The sequence below is a fragment of the Balaenoptera musculus genome, chromosome 13 (assembly GCF_009873245.2).
Source record: "Balaenoptera musculus isolate JJ_BM4_2016_0621 chromosome 13, mBalMus1.pri.v3, whole genome shotgun sequence".
Lineage (NCBI taxonomy): Eukaryota > Metazoa > Chordata > Mammalia > Artiodactyla > Balaenopteridae > Balaenoptera > Balaenoptera musculus.
This window is the reverse complement of record NC_045797.1, coordinates 612,858-638,805: the sequence shown is the minus strand read 5'-3', so window position 1 is coordinate 638,805 and position 25,948 is coordinate 612,858. Positions and strand designations below refer to the sequence as shown.

General features: G+C 38.4%; 1 protein-coding gene across 3 annotated transcripts in view; it reads left to right on the top strand.

Moving 5' to 3' along the window:
* Nucleotides 1-25,948, top strand: part of LOC118905994 (E3 SUMO-protein ligase RanBP2) — a 55,073-nt gene that overhangs the window by 5,421 nt on the left and 23,704 nt on the right. For 2 of the 3 annotated variants that reach the window (XM_036873132.1, XM_036873133.1), the window contains exons 3-19: nucleotides 900-1,011; nucleotides 1,520-1,672; nucleotides 5,589-5,819; nucleotides 6,153-6,298; nucleotides 8,168-8,360; nucleotides 12,257-12,344; nucleotides 14,485-14,694; nucleotides 15,715-15,896; nucleotides 15,982-16,157; nucleotides 16,315-16,438; nucleotides 17,134-17,295; nucleotides 17,564-17,701; nucleotides 17,778-17,924; nucleotides 18,794-18,973; nucleotides 19,061-19,144; nucleotides 21,804-21,939; nucleotides 25,219-25,313. In XM_036873132.1, the coding sequence (XP_036729027.1) occupies nucleotides 900-1,011; nucleotides 1,520-1,672; nucleotides 5,589-5,819; nucleotides 6,153-6,298; nucleotides 8,168-8,360; nucleotides 12,257-12,344; nucleotides 14,485-14,694; nucleotides 15,715-15,896; nucleotides 15,982-16,157; nucleotides 16,315-16,438; nucleotides 17,134-17,295; nucleotides 17,564-17,701; nucleotides 17,778-17,924; nucleotides 18,794-18,973; nucleotides 19,061-19,144; nucleotides 21,804-21,939; nucleotides 25,219-25,313 (2,557 nt within the window). The remainder of the gene's footprint in view (nucleotides 1-899; nucleotides 1,012-1,519; nucleotides 1,673-5,588; nucleotides 5,820-6,152; nucleotides 6,299-8,167; nucleotides 8,361-12,256; nucleotides 12,345-14,484; nucleotides 14,695-15,714; nucleotides 15,897-15,981; nucleotides 16,158-16,314; nucleotides 16,439-17,133; nucleotides 17,296-17,563; nucleotides 17,702-17,777; nucleotides 17,925-18,793; nucleotides 18,974-19,060; nucleotides 19,145-21,803; nucleotides 21,940-25,218; nucleotides 25,314-25,948) is intronic. The other variant, XM_036873134.1, reaches the window with a different exon arrangement.

Sequence of the window (25,948 nt, the reverse complement as noted above, 5' to 3'; positions counted from 1 at the left end):
AAAGATCTTTAATTGACTGGATAGGTGATCCTGTGAGGCTTTGTCTCACCATAGAACCAAGAAGCTTGGTGGTCTGATTTCCTGATTTATAGTGGCTTAAAGTTGGAAATTCTGAGGGAGGCAGGCTATTAAAGGCATTGATGGGAAGATGAAAATTCTGATAAGGAAAGTGTTAGCGCCTTTATTTAACTAGCAGCATTGAAGCTGTTAACCCTGTTCCTTATTAATATGACACTTTTTCCTCCAGTGTTGATCTTTGGTCTAATATCTCCTGTGATAACATTCACTGGGCCTAGAATATGCTTATTTTTAGTTGTCACTTGAGTTAAGGAATGGAAGTAACTGGCATTTGGTGGTGTAGTGAGTGATTTTTCTTCTGTGCTGTTTTAGCTGGGTACAGTCCCGTTACATGTTATTTTCTTGTTTAAAAGGTGAATACATTCCCTTAGTTGTTATTTGGAAATTGTTGCTCTTTAGTGTTTTGCATTATGATAGTTCAAAGATATATTGTAATCACTTTCTAATTTCTGTGCAAAACTTAGTGCTATTACCAAAATGTAATAATAGAAAAAAAGTAATTTATGTGTTCATGTCTTAAGAATGGGTAGCACTAGAAAAAAAAATTTGGTAAATGTACCATTTAATGGTAAAATGAGTATGTTGTCAACTTTGTACGTGTGCTTGTGTTTAAGTATTATCTCTTTCTTTCTGTGGATGCTTTTCAGTTATCTGCATATTCTACTTTAAGTAAACAGTGGTAGTCAACAATTAGAATAACAATATGTTAGTTTAGTGGTTGCTTGGCTTAAGATATTCTCTCAGCATATTCTCTCAGTTAAATGCAGTTCTAAATGTGATAATTTAAAGATTGTTTTTATATTATTATTATTTTTAAACAGATATATATCTACATACATTAATGTGCAAGAAAGGGATCCCAAAGCTCACAGATTTCTCGGCCTTCTTTACGAAGTGGAGGAAAACATAGAGAAAGCGGTTGAATGTTATAAGGTAAACTATATAAGATTAAAACATAGCCTTCGCACAGCCAAACACACATAATGCCCAGATTAATTTATGTAATAAATAATTCAAATATATTTTATGGATGTCTTGAAAACAGGCACTGGTATCATCGTACTATTAAGTGAAACAGCTTGAAACAGATTTTAAAGTAGTTAGCCCAAAGAATGCTGTATTTTATCATTAAGAGATTAGCGATTGTAAAAGAAGATTAACACCTATAAATTTCAAGTTTACCATGATCAGAAATGCTGTTCTTATGTGTGTGGTTCCCTCCCTCCCTCCCTTCCTTTTCTGTTTTGCGTTTACCAAATAAAAAGATAATTTTTTTAATTCATCTTCAGAAAACTTGCAGACACTTTAACAGCCTTGAAATAACATGCTGTCATTTAGAAATAGAGTTTTAATAGAGTCACTTGATAAACTTTTAATTTTTGTGTATGAGTGTATGGACTTTAGGAATCCTACTAATTTCTTAATTCTTTTTTGATATCAGCGTTCAGTGGAATTAAACCCAACACAAAAAGATCTTGTGTTGAAGATTGCAGAATTGCTCTGTAAAAATGATGTTAGTGATGGAAGAACTAAATACTGGGTTGAAAGAGCAGCTAAACTTTTTCCAGGAAGTCCTGCAATTTATAAACTAAAGGTAAAAAATTAAGCAAAAGAAAGCATATAATAAAAGCAGTTGGGGAGAACTTAAGACACAGCTATTTCTAATATTTGGAGTTTAAATGATTTCAGTAGTAACCTTTAAACCGGTGTGTGTGGGGATGGGGAGTGTGGGAAATGGGTGAAGGGGGTCACAGGGGTACAAACCTTCAGTTACAAGATAAATAAGTTCTGGGGATGTGAAGTACAGCTTGTGACTATAGGGAACAGTACTGCACTGTGCATTTGAAAGTTGCTAAGAGTGGATCTTAAAAGTTTTCATCACAAGAAAAAGTAATTGTAGCTGGGTGAGGTGATGGACGTTAACTTATTGTGGAGGCCATTTCACGGTACGTACGTTATCACAATATGCTGTTTCATTAGGCACGAGTTTGCTTCACACATGGCATCTCATTTACCCTTTGGAATGATTAATATTTTAGGGATTTTACGGTTTGTTAGCTAGATGGTGGAGCTAAGATTAAACTGACTTCTATCTGATATGAAATTTTTGCTTCATTGGGTGAAAATTACCCATAGGGTGACAGTTTAGAGTTATAAAGTTTTTAAAGAACTGTTATCTAAATTTGGAAAGGACTGTGTTATGGGATTGTGAGGTTTTCAAGCAAAAGTTAAAAGACAGTTTCTCTAACATGTTATAGGTAATTTCTAAAAATGATAGAAACTTGTTGCTAATATATTAACTCATTATGCTTGTTATTCTTTACTGAGTGAAATATAGTTTATTAAGTGATTCTTCTGGAGAAAGTCTTTCCAAATATACTAGGCAAACAATTTTACGTGTATGTTGGGTCATAACCAATATATTGGGTGGCTTGTAGGATCTTAGTTCCCCGACCAGGGATCGAACCCCGGGCCCCGGCAGTGAGAGTGCTGAGTACTAACCACTGGACCGCCAGGGAAGTCCCAGTGTACATTGTTTTTAACAGGACCCCCTCCATCCCGACTTATACATGTGTCCGATAGAATTTTTAAAACTTTTTTATTTTGAAATAATTATAGATTTTTCTCAGGAAGTTGCAAAGATTGTACAGAGAGGTCCTGAGTTTACTTCATCCAGCTCTCCCCAGTGGTTACCTCTTAATGTAACTATAATACAATATCACACCAGGATTTTGGCGTTGGTGCAGCGTGTGTTCAGTTCTTGTTCATCTCATCACGTGTGTAGATTTGCATAACCAGCACTGCAGTCAAGAGACAGAACTGCCCCATCACCACAGGGCGTCTTTCATGCTTGCCCTTCTGTGGTCACATCCACCTCTCCTTCCCATCGTCCTTAACTTCTGCCAACTGTGAATTTGTTCTGTCTTTATAATTTTGTAATTTAAAAATGTTGTGTAAATAGAATCAGGCATCGGGTGACCTTTTGAGGTTGGCTTTTTTCATTCTGTACAATGCCCTTGAGACCCATTCAGGTTGTGTGTATCAGTCAGTAGTTGGTTCCTTCCTTTTATTGCTGAGTAGTATTGCGTCATATGGGTGTGTTCCACAGTTTAACCATTTACTTTTGAGGGAAATTTCAGTTGTTTCCAATTTTTACCTATTACAAATCTGGTATGAGCAATTGTGCACAGATTTTTAAATCAGAGGTGTTTTAAAAGCCCCTAGAGATAAATACTAGTAACATTAAGTTTTTCTCCCTGTGATAAGCACCTGGATTTTAAATATTAATCTAAAATGTTAGGTTTCAGTGTGTAGATTTCTTTACCTTATTATCTTTGTTTTATGCCTCAAACATAATTTCCTTATTGGCCATGACAGTCCATTCCATTGTGACATTACGGACCATGTATAAATGGGAGGGGATTATTCTTCTTGCAGTATAACCAAAAGCTAAATGTTTCTGAAGCATCCTGATTTTCTTTAATGACTCTTTAAAGACAGTGTTGTCTAAAACTAAATCTTATGTCAGATTTTCCCCCCCATCTTTTGGAATAGAAATCCATGAGATTTGTTAACTATTTAGCAAAGTAATTCTATTTCTCCTAAAATTTGAGGCTTACTTACAGTAAATAGTTTTTTGGCATTTCTTTAATGAACAAAACTACTCAATATTATTAATGAGAGAGCTTTTTCTCTTGGGTATGGGAGCAGAATTTTTTTTTTTTAATATTTATTTATTTACGTATTTGGTTGCACCGGGTCTTAGTTGCGGCTCACGGGCTCCTTAGTTGTGGCTGGCAGGCTCCTTTAGTTGCAGCTCGCCAGCTCCTTAGTTGTGGCGTGCGAACTCTTAGTTGCAGCATGCATGTGGGATCTAGTTCCCTGACCAGGGATCAAACCTGGGCCCCCTGCATTGGGAGCGCGGAGTCTTAACTATTGCGCCACCAGGGAAGTCCCAAGAGTAGAATTTTTGAAAAGCATCCGTAATGGTGTTGATCTTTTACTTACTTATTTTTAAACATATAATTGAAGTCTAGGGCTTTTTTGCAGTTATAGACACACCAAGTGTAAGTTACAGAACTTATCCAGGAGGAGAGAGATTGGTGAGAGAGAAAGGGCACTAATGGCGAGCATGGTCTGCGAGGCGGCAGGGTGGGGAGGTGAGTGCAGGAAGGTAGAGTGGAGCTTAGAGGTGATGGCTTCCATTTTCTCCGCGGGGGATGAGGTGTGATCATAAGTTGAAAGTGAGGGTTGGAGGAAAGAGGAGTATGAAGTGAACTCTTCAGGGAATGGAGAAAGTGCGTTTATTAGAAGTAAAGTAGGGCTTTATTTTTTCTAGGCATTACCAGTTTGGCAGTTTGAGATTGTGCAAGTAAACCAATTAGCTTGCTTGTGATTTCCCAAATTCCCGAACGCCCTGCACTCACTTGTTCATCTGTTAGTGTATGGGCGCAGAGAAAGCAGGTGGCGGGGTCTCCAGGAAAGGTGGAGGGAGTTAATTGAAGGCATCTGTAAGTAAGGAGTAATTGTGGATATTGGGACTGTGGCATTTCAGCTTGACATGGAAGGAAAGTGTATGTGTGTATTTCATGGAAAATTAAAACTTGGTGATGTCAGTGTACTGAACGCTTTTCATGTGGTAGAGGCAAAGAGGTGTGGCAGTGAGGGTATGTGAGCCCCAGTGAGGTGGGAAAATGAGAGGGTGTGGCGGTCTGAGCGCTTTGATCAAAATACAGATTTTGCCAAATGGATGGCTGAGGCTGGAGTGTGGAGCAGTGGAGATGAGGTCGTTAAAGAGCAGAATGGCCAGGCTATTATGTGTCTTGTGCACTTCTCAGTTGCCACGGACAGTGGCAGTTGTTAGGGATAAAGGAGGACGGTTCTATTCCAGTTACTGATGAGGGGGGACCTGGAGGAGTAGCCGGATAGCAAGTCCTTTAGAAAACAGTTAGGAGCAGGGATGTGGGGGTGGGGCGGGGACATGGTCTGGTGGTGACGCCGGGAGACCCCCACCTCCTCTACTTGTGCGTAGGCTAGCAGAGAAGTGATGGCAGCTGTCTTGGAATGGGACCCCATTCAGAAAGGCCAGAAGGTGAAGACTTTGAGAAGATAGCAGAGCAGTAGGAGCTCCACAGTGGGAGCAGAAGGGGCAGGGATGGGTCAGCCTTAGGGAGATGCAGAGCACATTGAGGGTGAGGACCCTGATGGCAACGGTTCCTGGGAGGCTAGGCTTCTGGTATTGCCCGGAGTGTGCAGGGACGCGGGCCGGTCGTCCTGGCGCACTCTGAGGTGAGCATGGGCAGCCACTGCTGCTGTGTCATCCCAGGTGTTTCTCCCCACGTACATTTCTTGAGGTTTAGCTTCTGGGCTGGAAGTGACTCTGAGGGGCTAATGAGGTATGTAGAGTGGGAATTTAGTAAAGCCAGACGCAGTGGGATGATGCTCCTAGGAGCCATGATGTGTTTGAAGTTGCACAGATGTTTCTCTAATTCACGGTTCTTTAAAAATAGGAGCAACTTTTAGATTGTAAAGGTGAAGATGGATGGAATAAACTTTTCGACTTGATTCAGTCAGAACTTTATGCAAGACCTGATGATGTCCACATGAACATCCGACTAGTAGAGCTGTATCGCTCGAACAATAGACTGAAGGATGCTGTGGCCCACTGCCACCAGGCAGAGAGAAACACAGCCTTGCGTTCAAGTTTAGAGTGGAATTCCTGTGTTGTACAGACCCTTAAGGTGGGTAAAAACTGTTGGGTCTCACACTTCTTTATGGACAGTTACCATATATCCCTTTGTATTTAAGCGCTGCCTTCCAAGACCTAAATTTCTTTCATTTATGTATAGCAACTGTGAAATGAGATATTTACTAGCATGATTTCAATTTATAATGGGTGGATTGGAGAAATAAATATGAGAAATACGTTTATATACTTTTTGTTTTTATAGGCTGATTTAAAATCGACATGGTTTTACAGCATAGGAATGGGCAAAGGAATTTGTAGGCATAAAGCACTCAGTTTTGTAACACATGATAAAGTTTTGTAACTTGGAGTTCTTTTTGCAAAATAGGAATATCTGGAATCTTCACAGTGTTTGGAGTCTGATAAAAGTAACTGGCGAGCAACCAATCAGGACTTACTTCTAGCCTATGCTAACCTTATGCTTCTCACGCTGTCCACGAGAGATGTGCACGAGAGCAGGGAATTACTGGAGAGGTATGTTGACCTACAGAAAGAGTACTTCGGTGTCAACTACAGCTTTTCTGTTTGTGGTAATTCCGTTCATTGGTCTAAACATCTTAATGGCATTATTTTTTCTGTAATATATCCAGAGGTAATAGTTAACATAATGAACTACTTAGTAGGAATCTTCTTTTGTGGGGATATTGTAATTGGTTTTGTGTGACTTTGATTTCTAGAGAACTGTATTACTGCTTAGGCTTTATTAAGTTATAGTTAAATATTTAGTTTTGACATACTTAATAAAGAGTTGAGCCTGAAAATGAATGTTCTAACTGCTGTTCCATATTTTGTTTCAAAAAAAATGATACAATCTTGATTGAAAATCAGAGAATAAACTTCATTTGTCAGATATTCTAGTATAAGCTGTTAACGTGACTGATATTTCAGAAAACAGTGTTTTAGCTTAGAAACAAGATAACTAAAATATAATACATGATTTTTCTGTTTTCCACGTTTTAATTTTGAGGACCAGTATCTCCACTTGATTAAAATAAATTCCACTGAACAGAAACATCACTTGTGTTAGTTTAGAGTAGGGGTTGACTAGAGCTTGTGGGCTTAAACAAGGCTTACAGCCTGATTGTATGAATAAAGCTCTCCTGGACACAGCCGTGCTCATTGTTGTGTGTTATGTGTGGCTGCGTACACACTGCAGTGGTAGAACTGAGCACTTGCGGCAGAGGTGGTGTGCCTGCAAAGCCACGTTAGTATGTGGCCCTTTATAGGAAAAGTTTGACGTTCCCTGGTTTACACTCTCCATTTGTCTGAAAAGTAATTCTTTTCACTGAAGTGTAGAGGTGGTTTTCTTGAGGAAGTACTTAGTGTCTTAACATGGGTAGGGTAAGGGAGTATCCAAAAAAAACTAAATTGAACTTTTAGATCATTTTAGAAAATATTTAGGTTTTTTTGTTTTTTTTATTTTGGTGTGGTTATATACTTAAAGACTTCGTTACATGAGGAAATGCAGGAGAAAGAGACAATTTTTTAGTAGTACTAAAAAAAAGTTTTAACTTCATGGATCCCTAGGAGGGGTGTTAAGACCCTCTAGGGCAGCGGTCCCCAACCCTTTTGGCGTCAGGGACTGGTTTCGTGGAAGACAGTTTTTTCCAGGGACTGGGGGTGGGGCGGGGGCGGGGACGGGGAGGGTGGGGTTGGGGGGCGGTTCAGGCAGTGATGCAGCTTCGCTCCCCTCCTGCCGTGCGGCCCGGCTCCTAACAGGCTGCAGACCTGTATCGGCACGAGGCCTGGGTTTGGGGACCCCTGCTCTAGGGGTTCCAGGAACTCACCTGCTAGAAGAAATATCTGTTGTTCAGATTTCTTATAATCTACTTTAAAATCATCCTTCACATTTCTATTGTGTTTGCTTTTGATTTTCTTACAAAATGAAGATTCTGAGAACCATTAGGATTCAAAAGCATTAATTAGTACATAGATTACAAATAATAGTGAGAAATATAATTTATTTAACTCTGTAGTTATGTATATAGTAAGAAGAGCAGTTATGGCATTGATAATGCACATATTTTAGTTATTTACTTATAATTTGAAAATGGCATGTTTAATTTGAGAAATTTCAACTTTGAATTAAATAACAAAACCATATGGAGAAGATGTTTTGGAATAAGACATTCTAGAGGTTAAGCTTGAAGTATAAGAAGTGTGTGGAATAACAATAAGCACTAGATGATTTGTAATTCATAAAACAGAATATGGATTATTGAGAGAATGTGGAAGATGAAGCTTGAAATAAATTGTTTTATTAATTTTATTTTGAATTAAATAATGAAACTGATTATTCACAATGCAGTAGTTTAATGCATGTTTATTACTTTAATATTACAGTTTTGATAGTGCTCTTCAGTCTGTGAAACCTTGTGTGGGTGGAAATGATGAACTCTCAGCTACTTTCTTCGAAGTGAGAGGACATTTCTACATGCATGCTGGTTCTCTGCTTTTGAAGATGGGTCAGCATAGTGACGTGCAGTGGCGAGCGCTCTCTGAGCTGGCTGTGTTGTGCTATCTCATAGCCTTTCAGGTAATCCACTCCCAGTTTTGCATGCAGTTGACATTTCAGTGAGACTTTGTTGTATTTCACATGGAGGTGTGTCCTGGTACATAATGAAAATATGGGTAAATATGTAAAATTAAGATGAAATAGTTCTTTGATGGGTGAAGAATAACAAGATTTATACAGTACTGGTGAGGTTGGTGAAACAGGTACATTGATGCATTGCTGGTGGCAGTTGGCATTGCTATGGCTTTTTGGAAGATCAGTTTGAAGAATTTGATCTTTTTACTCTGCCATTTCTGGGAACCTGTAGTATGGAAATAGTCTCAAGTGTGGATAAAACTTCATTCAAAAAGATACGCATAACTTGGACGAAAAACTAAGTAAGTAAATTTTGGGGTATGGTTGCGTAAGCTATGATAGAAGAATGTGTTTACCACACGCATTTCAACATGTTAATTGGAAACATACATATGTAGTATGTATACAACATTAATAGTATGTTTAATGTATAGCAGTATACTTACTCATCTTTGGAAACATGAAACTTCTTTATACATAGAACGTGACATGAAGAAAATACGCCAAAATGTTAACCATTATTTTTAGATGATGAGATGCTGGCTCTTATCCCTTCCCTAATTCATTTTTGTAGTTTTAATGTTTTCTTTAGTGAGCTTGTAGTAATTCTGAAGTGAAAAGAGATGAGCAGTCTTCCAAAAAATGAATTAAGCCCAGCTTGTAAAAATTACTGTTAGCTTGGAGAATAATCTTTTGCCTGAGAGAAAGAAAAAGGGGTTCACTACAGATTTACTTTTAGGGAATGTTCCTCCTTCTAGTTCATATTACCTAGATCTTTTAAAAACCTGTTGATATGTGGTCCACAGTGCTATGGTGTGCTCAGTGGAAGCATTTTGGTTCATAAGGAATATGTTTTAGTGAAAATTAGTGAAGTTAATGAAGTTTGCTAATTTATATAAGCACTAAAAGGTACTTATGATTAATATTTTTACAGAATCCTCAAGTAGTTGACAATTTTCTTATTTTTAATGGAAACTAAAATGTATTAAATTTTTAAAAAATGTGTATTTTTAAGTTAACACACAGTCAACCATTCTAAACATTGACCTTTTTAAAATTGCAGCGTAGTTGATGTACAGTATTGAATAAGTTACAGGTATATAATATAGTGAGTCACCATTTTTAAAGGTTATACTCCCTTTATAGTTATTGTGAAATATTGGCTCTATTCCCTGTGTTGTACAGTATATCCTTATAGCTCATTTTATACACAACAGTTTGCACCTCTTAACCCCCCACCAATACCTTGCCCCTCCCTCCTTCCCTCTCCCCACTGGTAACCACTAGTTTGTTCTATATATCTGTGAGTCTTTCTTTTTTCTTGTATTCATTAGTTTATTGTATTAAACTTTGACCTTTTTAAATAGTAAAAACTAAATCTCTCTCTTAATTGATTGCGTGAGGCTAACTTTTTTAATGGTAGGGTTTTCAGACCCTTGTTCAGGGGACTGCTGTAGTTCTAGTGAGTCCAGGTAGTCCTCCGCTTATGATTGTCCGACTTACAGATTTTCAACTTTACAACGGTGTGAAAGTGCTACGCATCCAGGACAAACTGTACTTTGAATGTTGATCTTTTCCTGGGCTGGCGATATGTGGTACATACTCTCCTGTGATGCTGGGCACTGGCAGCAGGCTGCACCCCCCATCTGTCACACAACCATGAGGACTTACAGCCATCTGTACCCAGACAACAACAGTCCTGCTTTTCATTTTTAGTACAGTATTCAGTCAATCACATGAGATATTCAACACTTTATAATAAGTGGGCTTTTTGCATTAGATGAGTTTGCCCGACTGTAGGCTAATGTAAGTGCTCTGAGCATGTTGAAGGTAGGTGAGGCTAAGCTGTGATGTTTGGTAGGTCAGGTGTATTAAATGCATTTCAACTTAGGATATTTTCAACTTACGGGTTTATTGGGGCATAACCCCATCGTAAGTTGAGGAAGAGCTGCGTGTCTGTGTTTCAGCTAGGCTTTAAGCAAATTCTCTTTTGAAACCTTTTCTTTGGCCGCACCGTGCAGCTTGCGGGATCTTGGTTCCCTGACCAGGGATTGAACCGGGGCCCTAGGCAGTGAAAGCGCCGAGTCCTAACCACTGGACTGCCAGGGAATTCCCTCTTTTGAAACCTTTTAATTAAGATGAGGAAGTGTTGATTTGAGATGATGTGACTGAGTACATTCATAACTAATTTACTGGTCCCAAATGATAGCGGTTGAGTAGTTCTGGAAAAGGTGCCAGTTTTATGAATTGAGGTCAGTTTGAAAGCAAAAAGAATTATGTCACATTTTGTTTCTTATTTTCTGTGGTCTTCAACATCTATCTATAGATGACTAAGTTTGGCTTCATGCTTAAAAAACTTCTGGGTAAAAGCATAGGTCAAACTAATGTTTCTAAAATTCAAAATCGGAAGTTTTTAGGTTCATAAGTAATATATTTATTTTGAAAAATTATCTTTGGAAAAGTGGTTATATTCACATGGTTTCATATTGTAGTGGCATGTAAGAATATACAGTGAAAACTCTTTCCTGTGTCTGTTCCTTAGTCATTTACTTCTCTTCCCTGGAGGAACTAATGTCATTAGCTTCTTATGAGTTCTTCAAGAAATGTTTTATGCACGCACACTCTTCTTAGAAAATACAGAAAGAAGAAATTCTGTACATTCTATTTATTTTACTTTATTTCCATGAAATATATCTTGGTGATATTTCCATATCAGCCCAGAAAACATAGCATGAGTACAGCACCCTCATTTGTTCTGACGTTTGCATGTTATTTCATTCTGTGGATGTACCATAGATTGGGTTTCTTTAAAGCAGTGCCCTAAAACCACGATACCAGGTTTTACTTTTTTGCTATGCTACTTCAAAATAATTCTGCAATGACTAATTTATGCCATTTCACATGTGAAAATTTGCGGGTGGAATAAATTCTTGAGAGAAGAATGGCAGGATCAAAGTGTATCTATGCATATATAAGTTTTAGAGCTATTGCCAAATTTCTAGCCTCACAGAGGTTGTACCAAATTATACTCCCACTACCAATTTAAGAAAGTCATTAGAGGTTTAACAGCAGTTACACCCACCATCCATATAGTTAAATTTTAGGATATCTCCAGTAAGTGTTCATTGTCTGGAACTGAACATTTCAGTGATGGACATTTGCTACTTTTCAAGATAGCCTGTTGCGTTTTTGGATAATTTGGTTCTTGGTGCTTCCTTATATGGAGTAAAAATATTTCTCAAGCTGCTACCCATTGGTGGTGTTTTTTTCTTTTGGTGCTATTAAAAAGTCTAGCCCTTCTTTTACAAGGTAATTTTCCTAATATCTGAAGGCAGCTGTCTTTTTTTCACCATTCTGTTTATTCATAATTGTTCCAGCTCTTCTTCATAGGATATGGCTTGGAGCCCTTTTATTCTCTTGGTTGTCCCAGTTATCCCAGTGGTATCTCAGATATTCTCTGGAAATGTGCTGTCCACAGTGTGGCATTTCCAAGTATGGGTCCACCAGTGCCAGGTCATGGAGAGCTGTCATCTCTTCCACTGCTCTCATTCTGTTTATGCAGGGTAGAAAAGGTCTCTAACCAAGTACTCCCGTTTGCCCAACTGTAACTTGAATGTGCTTTTAGTAGAAAGTAGTTTCTCAGAAGTGCTCTTTGTAGGCATCTTTTATAGATTACCTAAATTCCTTGGTTCCGAGTGTTTTGCAGTTAGATTTCCAACTATGCTTAACACTGGCTAACTGTTTATTCTTTATCGAAAAAGTACAGTGTAATAGAAAGGAACATCTTACTATTAGAAATGTGAGTATCACTAAATTAAGATTTTTGATTCTAAAATGATCAGGTTCCAAGACCAAAGATTAAATTTATTAAAGGAGAAGCTGGACAAAATCTACTGGAAATGATGGCCTGTGATCGTCTGAGCCAATCAGGTAATAGTAATGTTTAACTGATTTTATTTTAAAAAGAAAAGAAAATTTCTGTTTGAGCACATCTTATGATAGTATCTTCTCTCTGTCCAGGAGATAATTTGTCATAATCATTTGTTTCTCTTTGCCATATTGGATTAGGGAGAGAGATATAGAAAGAATGATAAGAAATTGTATATTCTTTAAAAGGAACAAATATTGTTTGCTCCCAGGTAGAGAAACTCCTTACTGGCCCCCCGCCTCCCCGCCCTTAATCTAGCTGCTAGAGCTTCCATCCAGAATATTTTTTTTCCTTTTTAAAAAAAAATTTTTTTTTTAATGTTTATTTTTTGCTTTCTTGTTGTGGCGAGCGGGGGCTACTCTTAGTTGTGGTGCATGGGCTTCTCATTGCGGTGGCTTCTCTTGTTGCGGAGCACAGGCTCTAGGTGCGTGGGCTTCAGGAGTTGCAGCACATGGTCTCAGTAGTTGTGGCATGCGGGCCCTAGAGCACGCGGGCTTCAGTAGTTGTGGCGTGAGAGCTTAGTAGTTGTGGTGCACAGGCTTAGTTGCTCCGTGGCATGTGGGATCTTCCCAGACCTGGGATCAAACCCTTGTCCCCTGCGTTGGCAGGCAGATTCTCAACCGCTACGCCACCAGGGAAGTCCCTCCATCCAGAATATTTTAAAGCCCTTCCTGAACTAAGAATAAGTTACTCATCAGTTGCTTATAAGACATTACTATGGGGGATATAAAGATGAAAAAGTTATGGATCTCCTTCTTAAGGAACTGACATCATAGTAACAGAGATAGAAGGTATATATTCACATTCTGTTAGGCTCTTGGAATTTTTAGATTTATTCCCAGTTTTGACTATTTGGGATGGATCCTAAAGGTCTGTTACAGACCATCTGGCTTTGCTAAGGCAGAAACTTGCAGGTGTTCACGTAGGCAGTGAATCAAGCAGTGAACTGAAGACTCCATTGGAAAATGTTTCTATAAGAAGCAGTTTTCATATAAAGTTGAAAGGACTTTGTTAAGAGTTAAGAAGTTGTCTTAAATCAGAGTAGCTATAAGCTGTTGTCTGTGGGTAGACTGTTGATCAAGGCCCCTCTGTCCCACAGCTTACTTTTTTGTGAGAGACAGACTTTGAGTCCTTGAAGAAGTGACCTTCTGTTTTTTTCTTAGGTGTCCCGTCTACGTTTGCACAGTTTGTAAAATGAACTTGTTTTACTATCTTTGATCTGGGCCTTACTGGGCTTGTCTTTGCAAATTTTCAGAGAGATAATGGTCTGGTGGTAACCAAACCTGACTGACCAGCAGAATTACTCCACGTTTTTTTTTTAAAAACAGCTTGATTGTGTAAAGTTCACATATGATATTATTCATCCATTTTAAGTGTACAGTTTAGTGGTTTTTTAGTATGTTCAGAGTTGTGCAGTCATCACCACAATTTTAGGATATTTTCATCACCTCATAAAGAAACCTCGTACCCGTTAGCAGTCACTCCCCATTTCCCTCCAGACTCCCTCGTCCTAGGCAACCACTAATTTTCTGTCTCTTTATATCTCTCTGTTCTGGACAGTTCATATAAATTGAATCATACAAAGTGTGGTCTTTGGGTGACTGTCTTCTTTCACTTAGCGTAGTGTTTTCAAGGTGCATCCATATTGTAATGTGACCTAGAACTTTATCCAAGGAGTGTTTTTAAAATAGATTCTTCACCCCAAATCTGTGGAATCAGAATCTCTGGGAGTGGGGCCTGGAAATAAAAAAAGAAATTTTTTAAGCTTTTTAAAGGATGATTCTGACCAGCCAGGTTTAGAAGTTAGGTTTATCAGGTCAGAAGATTTGAGCTTGGTCCTGTTCTCCTCTGGCCACTTGGATCCCACACTTTTCCATCTAAAATGGAAATCCTTTTGGTATTTTTCGCACACATTTTTTTCTTTCCTTTTATGCCAGCATGTAGATACAGATACTGTTACACCTGTAGTCTATTCATTTTTCGCATCAGCACCCTTTTGGATCCAGCTGTGGTTGTTGGGCTGGCGGGCTGGGTCTGAGATAGTCATGTTATTTCCCCTTAGGGTATGTGAATGAAACTATTGAGAGAGATGAATAAAAACAATCTGTATTTTTTAAATGATGGAAATAATTTGTTTTTCAGGGCATATGCTGCTAAACTTAAGTCGTGACAAGCAAGACTTTTTAAAAGAGGTTGTAGAATCCTTTGCCAATGAAAGTGGGCAGTCTGCTTTATATGAAGCTCTGTTTTCTAGTCAGTCACCTAAGGATAGATCTTTCCTTGGTAGCGATGATATTGGAAACCTTGATGTACAAGCACCAGATCCTGAGGATTTGGCTCGATATGATGTTGGTAAGTTGTGTCTTTCTAAGGAAACATTTTGCATTTTAATCCTTTTATACTAGGGGACAAATAATAGCAACAAGGGGAATAAATTGCCCATAATCTCATTACCCAGAAATAATGACTTAATATTTTCCTGTATTCCTTGCAAGTTTTTTGAAGGGTTGGGGTAGTATGAGGGGTTGGGGTAGCCGTAGTGGTGGCATATGTTTTTCTTGTAAATAGTTGTTTATACTGTACACATGATTAGTCTCATGAATTCTTTCTCATCCTGTCTCTCTAAATATCACTTTTAGTGGCAATATGATCTTTTTAGTGAAGTAGGCATAATTTGTTTGCCACTTTTTATTGTTGGGTATCGAAGATGTTTCCAGTTTTTTCACTTATATTAAAATACTGATGAAAACTTTAAAGTGCCTCCATTTCAATTTTTTCCGTAGAGATTCCTAAAAACAGAATTACTGGGATAAAGTTGATGAACATGTTTAAGTCTCTTGCAAATTGCCATATTACAAGAAAACTTGTACCTCTTTATGCTTTCCGAAGCCCATAACTTTTTTTTTTTTTTTGCCCATAACTTTTTTAGTATTGAATTTCTTGTAGAGGAAAAGATGTATTTATTATCCTAATGGACTAATGTAGTGGTATCCCATTGTTTTAATATTTCTTTACTGAAAGGAAAGTCTATTGTTTCAAGATTTCTTACTGGGTGGCTATTCTTTATTTTACCTCTGCCAGTAGATTTTGTTTTATTGAGTTCTAGTGAGGCTCTTTTTTCTTCTTAGCTGGACTTCAAAAGAACGTTTTCCATCATAACTGTCTTTATTAAAGTTCCTAGATGGAGTTTGAATACTTTTAATAAGAACATAAGACTTTGCTTATCATAGATTTCCCCTGTGCTCTGATATAGAAAAGCAGTTATAAAATTAAGGTACATTTAATATGAGTCAGTTGTTTATGTTGGCAAAGCTGATGGGACACAAAGATTTCCAAAACCTCAAGCCAATTTTTTTTTTCTTTGTATTTCAGGTGCCATTCGAGCACATAATGGTAGTCTTCAGCACCTCACCTGGCTTGGCTTACAATGGAATTCATTGCCTGCCTTACCTGCAATTCGAAAATGGCTAAAACAGCTTTTTCATCATTTGCCCCAGGAAACCTCAAGACTTGAAACAAATGCACCTGAATCAATATGTATTTTAGATCTTGAAGTAAGCAGAGATTTTAACAACTTAAATATTATGAGTATTGTTTGATTTTTTTCTACTTAAATTGATTTTTCTTTAAATAAAACAGGTATTTCTACTTGGAGTAATATATACCAGCCACTTACAATTAAAGGAGAAATGTAATTCTCACTACAGCTTTTATCAGCCTCTGTGCTTGCCACTTCCTGTGTGTAAACAGCTTTGCACAGAAAGACAGAAATCTTGGTGGGATGCAGTTTGTAATCTAATCCACAGAAAAGCAATGTAAGTAGTCAAATAAAAATACTCCTTTGACTTATTGCCTAGGGACTTTAATTCTCATGTGAAGTTTTAATTTTTAATTATCATGTGATGATTAACATACGTGTAAGTGTTGAACTCCATGTTTATAAATCAATTTTATTAAATAAAACTTTTTTAGACCTGGAACCTCAGCAAAATTGCGACTTCTAGTTCAGCATGACATGAACACTCTAAGGGGCCAGGAAAAACATGGCCTTCAGCCTGCTCTACTTGTGCACTGGGCAAAGTGCCTTCAGAAAACGGTGAGTTCACTGAAGTGGAAGCAGTTTTTAAGAACATTACCATCATTTTTTAAAATCACAGACTTTACATTGAAAGCCTTTCAGTTTTAAAAACAGTAGCAACTTATTCATATTATGTCGGGTGAAATGTATTTTCTTAATCTTGCCACAAAGTAGTTAGTCTAGTTAATATATAAGTGCTTAGAACAGTGCCTGGCACAGTAAATGTTACTTAAGTATTAGCCATTGTTATTATTACTTACAATTACCTTACGATAAATATTGTCCAGCCTGAAGATTTTTTTACGTGTTTGGTGGCACAAGGTTCTGTAGGTAAGGGCATTATAGATCTCTTGCTAAGTAGTTGAGGTCTGTTCTGTGGCAGATTAGATTAGTTTAGCCCTTTGACCAAACTGTGGCATCTATAAGAGTGGCAGATTTCGGCTATCTAAAAATAGCAACTTCTGAAAAATAAAGTGGGCTGCCTGATTAGTTAGTGTCATTGAAAGTGTGTAAAAGTTGGTTCTAGAATAATCACTGGTATTAAAGTATACCAGTATTAAAGTGGTTAGTTATTCCAGTATTTGGAAAGGTGAGCATATGACTTTTGAGATTCTATTTTGCCTTGATTTGAAATTTTAACCAGTTGTTCAGACCATCTATAAATGAATTTTTGGATCTGATCGTTTGTGTCTTCTAACTTTGTATTTTTTTAGGGCAGTGGTCTTAATTCTTTTTATGATCAACGAGAATACATAGGCAGAAGTGTTCATTACTGGAAGAAGGTTTTGCCATTGTTGAAGATACTCAGAAAGAAGAGCAGTATCCCTGAACCTATTGACCCTCTGTTTAAACATTTTCATAGTGCAGACATTCAGGTAATGGAGGATCCCTTTGTGAACTAACTGGAAATGTGGATTTCCAGTTTATAAACAAAGAAATGGAAGTAAAAACTACTTAAATTTGTTGCTTGGCTATTTCATGGAAGTCTTGTTTTCTAAGTCCACTAGCTGTCACAAATACAGTATGGCAGAAAAGAGTACTGAGATGCTAATCTCACTAGATCGTATAAAATCTTTGGGAAATCATTTGGGTTTGATATTCTGGGTAGAGGCAGTTTGACTAAAAATTATCCAATATGTTTAGGTATCTGAAATGGGTGAATATGAAGAGGAAGCACACATAACATGTGCTATATTGGATGCAGTTAATGGGAATATAGACGATGCTGTGGCTGCTTTTGAATCTATTAATAATGTCGTTTCTTATTGGAATCTTGCACTGGTAAGTAATGTGGTACTTGAATTAAATGGTTTTTGTTTTAAAACATAATTGTTTCATAAAAGCACTCTGTGTATAGATTTTTCACAGAAAAGCAGAAGACATTGAAAATGATGCACTTTCTTCTGAAGAACAGGAAGAATGCAAAAATTACCTGAGAAAGACCAGAGACTACCTGATAAAGATTTTAGATGACAGTGATTCAGATCTCTCAGTGGTTAAGAAAGTAAGTTGCAGGTTGTTTGTACTTTCTTATTATTTTGATACGTACTTTTGCCTTGGTTTTATATTTTGGTAATTTCAAAAATGCTTAGTGATGCCTTAATGCGCAAAAGGGAGGGTGTTTAAATATTTAATTAGCATTGCTTTGCCTTAGGTTTGGGGGTGGGGTGGGGTGTGTGTGTTTTTTTTAAACTTGGGCATTTAAGTTTATACTCTTAAAAAAATGCTTGTTAGGGAATTAGAAAAGGTTTCCAAGGCACGCATTTATTTTTGTTATCTCGGCAATGAAATCAACAAATATTGCCACCTAAGGACTAGTTCTGCATGGACTTCGCAGTTAAACATGTCACTGAAATCAAAGGTGGTTGCTGACTACTTGAGAGTGTTTCTCTCATCATGACCATCTGATGTGACTACCTTTTCCCAGCTGTCAGCAGTTTGAGGCTGTCGTGATGGTATTAACCTCAACTACATTCAACCTTCCACCTGTTTTGTTGATTAGTTGTGTTGCTGCTCTTGGATTAGGATTTATGTTTGGTGCATTCCAACATCTGTGTTTCTCCTCATATTCAAAATCAGTTGTTAAACGTCAGTAACTTATTTTGTTCACTTGGAAAAGCTTCCCCAGTTAACATTGCTCTGCCATTACTGTGGCTAACAGGAGGGATAGAAACAGCATGGACTTGAGGGTTGGAAGCCTTTGATTACACAGCAGTTTCATGTTTGTTGTTACATAAAGTATAATATGCTTGTTACACAAAAGTGAAAAATGTAAATTAGTAAGAAAAAAAAATCTGTGTTTATTTTAGAGAGAGTTCTTAACTTTGGTAATTTTGCAGGCTAAAACCATTGATTCATGCCTTTTGTTTTTAGTTGCCCGTGCCCCTGGAATCTGTAAAAGAGATGCTTAATTTAGTCATGCAGGAGCTCGATGACTTCAGTGAAGCAGGGCCTCTTTATAGAAATGGTTCTTTGCGAAATGCAGATTCAGAAATAAAACATTCTACACCGTCTCCCACCAAATACTCTCTATCACCAAATAAAAGTTACAAGGTAAGTGGGGAAGAAATGAGTCACTCCACTGTGGAATATGTTTCTGTTCTAAATGTTTTAAGTACTTTTTTGTTGTTATTTTTTCAGTATTCTCCCAAAACACCACCTCCATGGGCAGAAGATCAAAATTCTTTATTGAAAATGATCTGCCAACAAGTAGAGGCCATTAAGGTAAATCACTTGATTTCTCTAAACTGTGCCTCTCATATTCCTAGATTCCTTCCTTGCCCACTTTCTCACTTACTTCTAAAACTGTTCACAATGTTCCTTTGCCACGTGACTGTAGAATCATGCTGTGTTTTATGTGCTTTCGTCTTGACACTTAGCATACTTTTGAAATTACTTGTGTCTGCGTCCTCCACTAGATATGAATCTTTCAACGGTAGAGACTCCTGTATCCAAAACATAGCCTTGTTTCTGGCATAGAGGAGGCTCCCAGGTGATTGAATTGAACTAGTGAAATTTACTACTCATACCTTGGTCTGTGAGTTTGTCTCAGACTGACTGTGGTTGTGTATGTTAAATTTATAGCTAGGACTTCACAAGTGGTCTAAACTTCAAAAGGTCTCTTTATCTTTTTAATATTTCATATGAACTCGACTTAATTATGTAAAGAAATAGTTATGTGAACATGATTTTATTTTAACTTTATGGAAGTGACCTTAACTATAACACTCAAAGGAGCTTTACTTCTTTGAGATTGGAAGTACAGGTAAGTTGTTTCACGCTCATTGACAAGAACTAAATCATTCATACTTCTAAAGTTACAGCAAGGAAGTATTGGTATGTGTATGACTATTGCACTGCTGTCAGCAATTTGTGAGACTGAATACTATTTGTATTTTTTGCACTTGTGAATTTGCACAGTTTTTTTGTTTTAATTTTTAAACTTATTTTTGGCTGTGTTGGGTCTTCGTTGCTGCGCGTGGGCTTTCTCTAGTTGTGGCTAGCAGGGGCTACTCTTCGTTGTGGTGCGCGAGCTTCTCATTGCAGTGGCTTCTTTTGTTGCAGAGCACGGGCTCTAGGTGTGTCGGCTTCAGTAGTTGCAGCACTCGGTCTCAGTAGTTGCAGCACGCAGGCCCCGGAGCGCACGGGCTTCACTCGTTGCGGCTCATGGGCTCAGCAGTTGCAGCGCGCGGGCTCTAGGGCGCATGGGCTTCAATAATTGTGGCTCAAGGGCTCTAGAGCACAGGCTCAGTAGTTGTGGCACCCGGGCCTAGCTGCTCCACAGCATGTGGGATCTCCCCGGACCAGGGATTGAACTCATGTCCCCCGCATCAGCAGGCAGATTCTTAACCACTGTGCCACCAGGGAAGTCCCAGCACAAAGATTTTGTATGTTAATTTTCTATAATCCTGGCCTGTTAATGATATTACATACTTACCATGTAGGTTTCTGGCACCCAACATTGTATTCTTGGCAGCACTAGTAGTGGAGGACTAGTCCGTGTGCCTAGAAAGCTGAGTTCCGGTACTAACTGCCTTTGATGAATGATCTCGGGTCAGGGAGTTCCTTATCTTTCTGTCTGTTTGGCTTCTCATCTGTAAAGTGAGTGAGAATTGTTGAAACCGGTTTTCATCATGTGTTCTAGGTTTTTGAATGTTTACAATTATGTTTATAGCTTTAATTGCATATTTAAATCTATGGTCCAGATACCAGTAGTGACCAGTAAAATTTTCCAGTTGATTCCATCAGTTTCTTATTTTTGGATGTAGCATCTGGACTAGGCACAGTAGATGGATGAACAGGGAAAATTTTATTTTGAAAATTCAGGATATTTTTCACCTCAAGAGTTACGGTTTTCAGGAAATTTCTTTGCCTAAAACACTTTTTTTTTTTTTTGGCCGCACTGTGTGGCTTGTGGGATCTTAGTTCTCCGACCAGGGATTGAACCCCGGGGCCACGGCAGTGAAGGCACTGAGTCTTAACCACTGGACTGCCAGGGAATTCCCTCTAGAACACTTCTAGAAGAAGAGAGCAGACATTCTGGATTTGTCTCTGACCTCATTTGTTAATTTTACTATTCCTGAAAAGGGCCTGCTTTGTAGGTGCTGGGGTTGGGGAGGGCGTTGTCATTTGGTTGTCTACAAAGTGAGGGGTCTGATTGCTGACCACTCGCTGTCATTGGAAGGCATTATGTCTGCCGGTGTGGAACTGAGTAAGAGTTAAGAGCTAAGAGCGTAAGTAAAGTGTCTGGGATATATCACTGTATACAGCGTGTATACGTAATATATACAGTATACTATAGGTAATATATTCCGAGCAAATGTTAGCGGTTTTCCCTTTCCCAGTAGAGCATTGGAGCTTTACCTTGAGAGGTTGGCAGTGTTTGGCACCGCGTATGCGGCTGAGGGGGAAGCTAGTCTGGGAGGGAATGTGGGGTGTAGAGCAGTCCAGGTGGACTGAAGAGCAGAGCAGGTGCAGTGAGGCGCTGGAAGGGCGTTTGGGGCGATGCCGCTGAGCACCGGCAGCGTCAGAGAAAGAAGTCCACTTCGTAGGTACTTGTTTTCTTGAGCAGGTAAGTGTCTTGGCTAGAGCTGAACTTTAGAAAGATTAATTTAAGCCAATGAAGAATGGAAAGGGAGATGAGGGCATTGTTTAGGTTAGAGCTGACTCTAGAATGAATGAATTAGGTAATGGTACTAAGGAGTGAAAGAATGGGAGCAAATAGCAAGCTTTGACAAATTAAGGATCATGTTTTAAATCAGCACCTGGTACTCAGATCCTACTGGAGTATAGAATCTCTTAAAGGCATCATCAAGTATTAAGTTTGCTCTAGCACTGTATCTGCCGTGATATAATTGCTTAAAATTGTTTTCTCTTGCAACAGAAAGAAATGCAGGAGTTGAAACTAAATAGCAGTAACTCAGGGTCCCCTCATCGTTGGCCTACAGAGAATTATGGACCAGATTCAGTGCCTGATGGATATCAGGGGTCACAGAATTTTCATGGGGCCCCACTAACAGGTGAGTTGGCAACTGGATACTCCCAGGTATTAGTGAAGTCTGTACTTTCTCCTCCTTTGAATAGGTAACTTGTGAAATCACCTTGTCTGTATACATTTATCTATATACATGTCTGTCTATGTCTGCCTATATGTTACTTAAGCTGTATTTGGTATTACCAAGATTTCTATAACTCTAAGCAGAAACAAAACAAGCTTTATCTGATCCTGGTTATATAAAGGCTAAAGGCTTAAAGAACCTTTTAATGCACATCTCAGAGGAGCTGAGACTGAGTTGGAACTATGCCTTATGATTGAAAAAATGTTAACTGACAGCGTTATTAAGAGATGCCTAATTAAGAACTTAAACGTCTTGGGAATTATTTTGATGACATACTGAGAGGTATGACAGTCATGGGAAACCTTTTATTTTGAAATACTGTGGTCATATATAGAAGGAAAGAGTGTGGAGCTAGAGCATACTGGATTTTTAGGTTGTGCTCTCTTAACTCTCTGAGCCAGTTTGTTTGAAACCTGGAACTAATACTTTGCATCACATGATTATTGTGAGCATTTGTGTGTGGGTGGTGTGCGTTAGGCATTTACTTAGAATACGCATTAAACACCTAATGAACCAAAGGGTACGGACTGTGTCTCCTGTGGTTGTCTGTGTGCCAAGGTGCTTGTGTATGTAATTTTATTTAATGACGGTGACCCAGAGTGGTGGGTACCATTATGAATGCACATTTTTTAGATGAGGAAATGGGTTTGGAAGGGTTAGATAACTTACCCATTATTGTACAGATAGTTATTGGTAGAGCCGGGGTTCAAACTCTGGTGCTATAACTTTAAAGCCACTTGTCCCCAGGCAGCCAGAGTGATGGGGAAAATAGGTTTCTTTCACATGAGACAGATTCCTGAAATGTTGGTAATTAGATTAATTGGTTTAAATTCAAAAACAGATTCAGAATGGTGTGGCCTAGTTTCATACATTTGTGTGATGGTCCATAGGGCCATACTTAAGGCAGACTCACGGTCCTTTTGTAACAGTGTCCTCCAAGTGCACGCAAAGTAATAGAAAAATCTTTGTGAAGTCAGACTCACTGAATGTCGTATGTAAGTCATAGATAAATATATGAGAAGTCAGGGTTTAAATATTGTTTACCTAAACCCTGTGCACTGCGTAGAGCCTTGACTACAGAAGATAGGCAAGCTGGCTGGCTTTCTCCTGGGCTCTCCGAGTGCTGTGTGGAGTCATCATTTGGCACCTGTGGGTCACAAGTTCTGTTTTCTTCTTCTTCGTACAGGCATAACAGGTCTTCTGGTTGTTAAACACATATATAAGCATAACATTCACATTGTCTCATTTTATTCTTGCAGTTACTCTATGAAATGGGTAGAAGCAGCACATCCTCATTTTACAAGTGAGAAAAATGGAGACCCCAAGTGGCTACTTGACAAAGTCACAGGCAGCTTTGTGGCCCTGAGAGGAGAGCTCAGGTCTCCTGATTCCCATTCCTGTGTTCACAGACTATTTTTCGTAATGAAAGTGCAGATGTGCCAAGATGGTCCTTGTCTTTTTAAAAGAAGATGATTAAAAAACAATAAGCTTATAATAAAGAAATAATCAGAAGTACTGACCAGTGTAAAGAAAACTAAACACTAACCATATCACACTGAGTTCTGCTAACATTTTGGAGCATTTCTTTCTGGTCCTCTTTCTTTGGATATTAGAGAACTTTATCACGTTGTATGGAGACGAGTAGCCTGTTTTTAAATATTTAAGTTCTGAGCAGTTTTCTACTCAACGTTTTTTTTTTGACAGTACTGTTAATGAATACAAGGTATCCATCATGTGGAAGCTCTGCAGATTTTATTCCCTTATTTTTAAATTTCCAGTTGTTGCTATTGTAAATAATGCTGTGAATACAGTCCTAGGATTTTAGGGTTTTGTAAAATTTCTTGTGTTGGGAAATTGCTTTCCTGAGAAGCTGTGCCGGTTTTACACTCTTACCACCAGTATCTGGTAGTGCCTGTCTCTTTGCACTCTTGCCAACTGTTTGCTATTACCAGTTTATAAAAACCTTGCCTATTTTTAAAAACAAAAATAATACCAGCTTTTAAGTTTTTGTTTTTTTAGTACTAGGCATGCTCAACACTTTATAATCCTTTATATTTCATGAGTTAATCTGTTCATTGGGTACTTTTTTTCTATAGGATGTTTTTAGTACTTGTTTTCACAAGTCACCAGTTAAGTTTCAGACTTTATGATTCTTGGCTTATATCCATCATCTTGTTCTGTGTTCTTTGCCTGTTTTCTCCCCAGAATATGTCATGGTAGCCATCATCAGGCAGCCCATTAGTTTTCCATGCTCAGGCTTGGGCCTCTGCAGTGGCTCTGTTTCTCTGGTAACTGCAGAGAGGACAGACAGCCTGGCTCGCCTTTACTGGGTCTTTTTCAGGGCTTTCCACAATCAGCTGCCCAGTACCTCTTGGGTCACAATTTCTGCTTCCTCTTCTGTGTAAAGGTATAAATGATCTTTAAGTTGTTTTGTTTTCTGGTAAAACTTTCTTAAAACAGATCAAGCAAATGATTGTTGGTTGTTTTCACCATCAGCATAAGTGTCTTCTAGTTGCTGGTTTCCTGATAACACACACACAAAACAGATGGAGCAGATAGTTTGGACACCAGCATGAGTGTCAGTCATGCTGTGCCCTTTTTATTAAGCCAGGGAACACATTTTGTGTTACTTGTGAGATCCTTTGCATGAATTTGTTAGGTGATTTTTGACCTGAACGTTCTCAGCTTGAGTTTAAAAAGTGCAGCCTTGTCATTCTGCACATTTTCAAGGCTCACTTCAAAAATGTGGCCCTGAGACCCTCACGTGCGTTTTGGTTCCTTAAGTCCTTCCTGTGGCTAGTGTACCCCCCGTGTTTCTGGCACGGCACGACTGTGCCTTTGCGTCGTGCCCCTCTTCCTCAGGGAGCGGCCCTGCCGCTCCTCTTGGCTCCTTGTGGTGCTGCTTGTGGGGACTGCTCTTGTTGACCACCCTGCTGCTGCTCTCGCTCCTCCTGTGTCACTCCTAGCAGTTACTCCTAGTTTGTCATTTGATAATCTTTATGATGATGTGTTTTGATGTTTAGAAATTAAAAAAAAAAAAACTATGTAGTTAAATCTCTTTGATTTCTACTGCTTTTGTATTTATAGTTCTTGCCTAGATAGTCCTAACTGCAGCATAGACTTTTTTTAACAGTGTTTTCTTTCTTTTTTTTTCTTTTCTTTTTTTTTTTTTTTTTTTAGTTGCAACTACTGGCCATTCAATGTATTATAGTCAGTCACCAGCATATAATTCCCAGTATCTACTCAGACCAGCAGCTAATGTTACTCCCACAAAGGTAACAAAGGAATAATTTATACATTTATAAGTATCTCCTTTTTAATTGTCCAGGCTTCCTACAGAGAAATTCAAGAAGTAGTTCAGCATTAAAACTTAAATGTCCCACCAGATAACAGATATTTTAAATTTCTCTCCAGATATAGAAGTATGTTTCTCAGTTAGTTAATTTCTGTGTTACAATAAGTGTGAACATGTAGAATATTTTTAAATTGGGGTGGTGGTGGGTCCTTCGTCATTCGGTCGTGACAGAAGCAGGACGGTGCTGTCCTCACTGGAGTGCTGTGTGTAACTTGCAGGCCTGGGGCGCTGTGACCAAGTGTCCACGGAGACCGGCATCCAGCAGAGCCGGGCAAAGACCCTGGCTCTTCAGTTCTTAACTTCTCTATGCATTAGTTGCCTCATATGTAAAATGAGGATAATAATGCCTTAATTCATAGGGTGTTCGAGGATATTGAAATGAGATAATATATGTACAGTGCTTAGAACTGTGCCCAGTTGGCACGTTAACAAATGTTAGTCTTCATTGTCATCATCATCATTGTTAACATCATTGGACACCTTGTTCAGGAGTGAGGAAGGTACTTATTCTATGGATCTGTTGTAGGACAATTAGGTCTCTAAGGTGCTGTCATT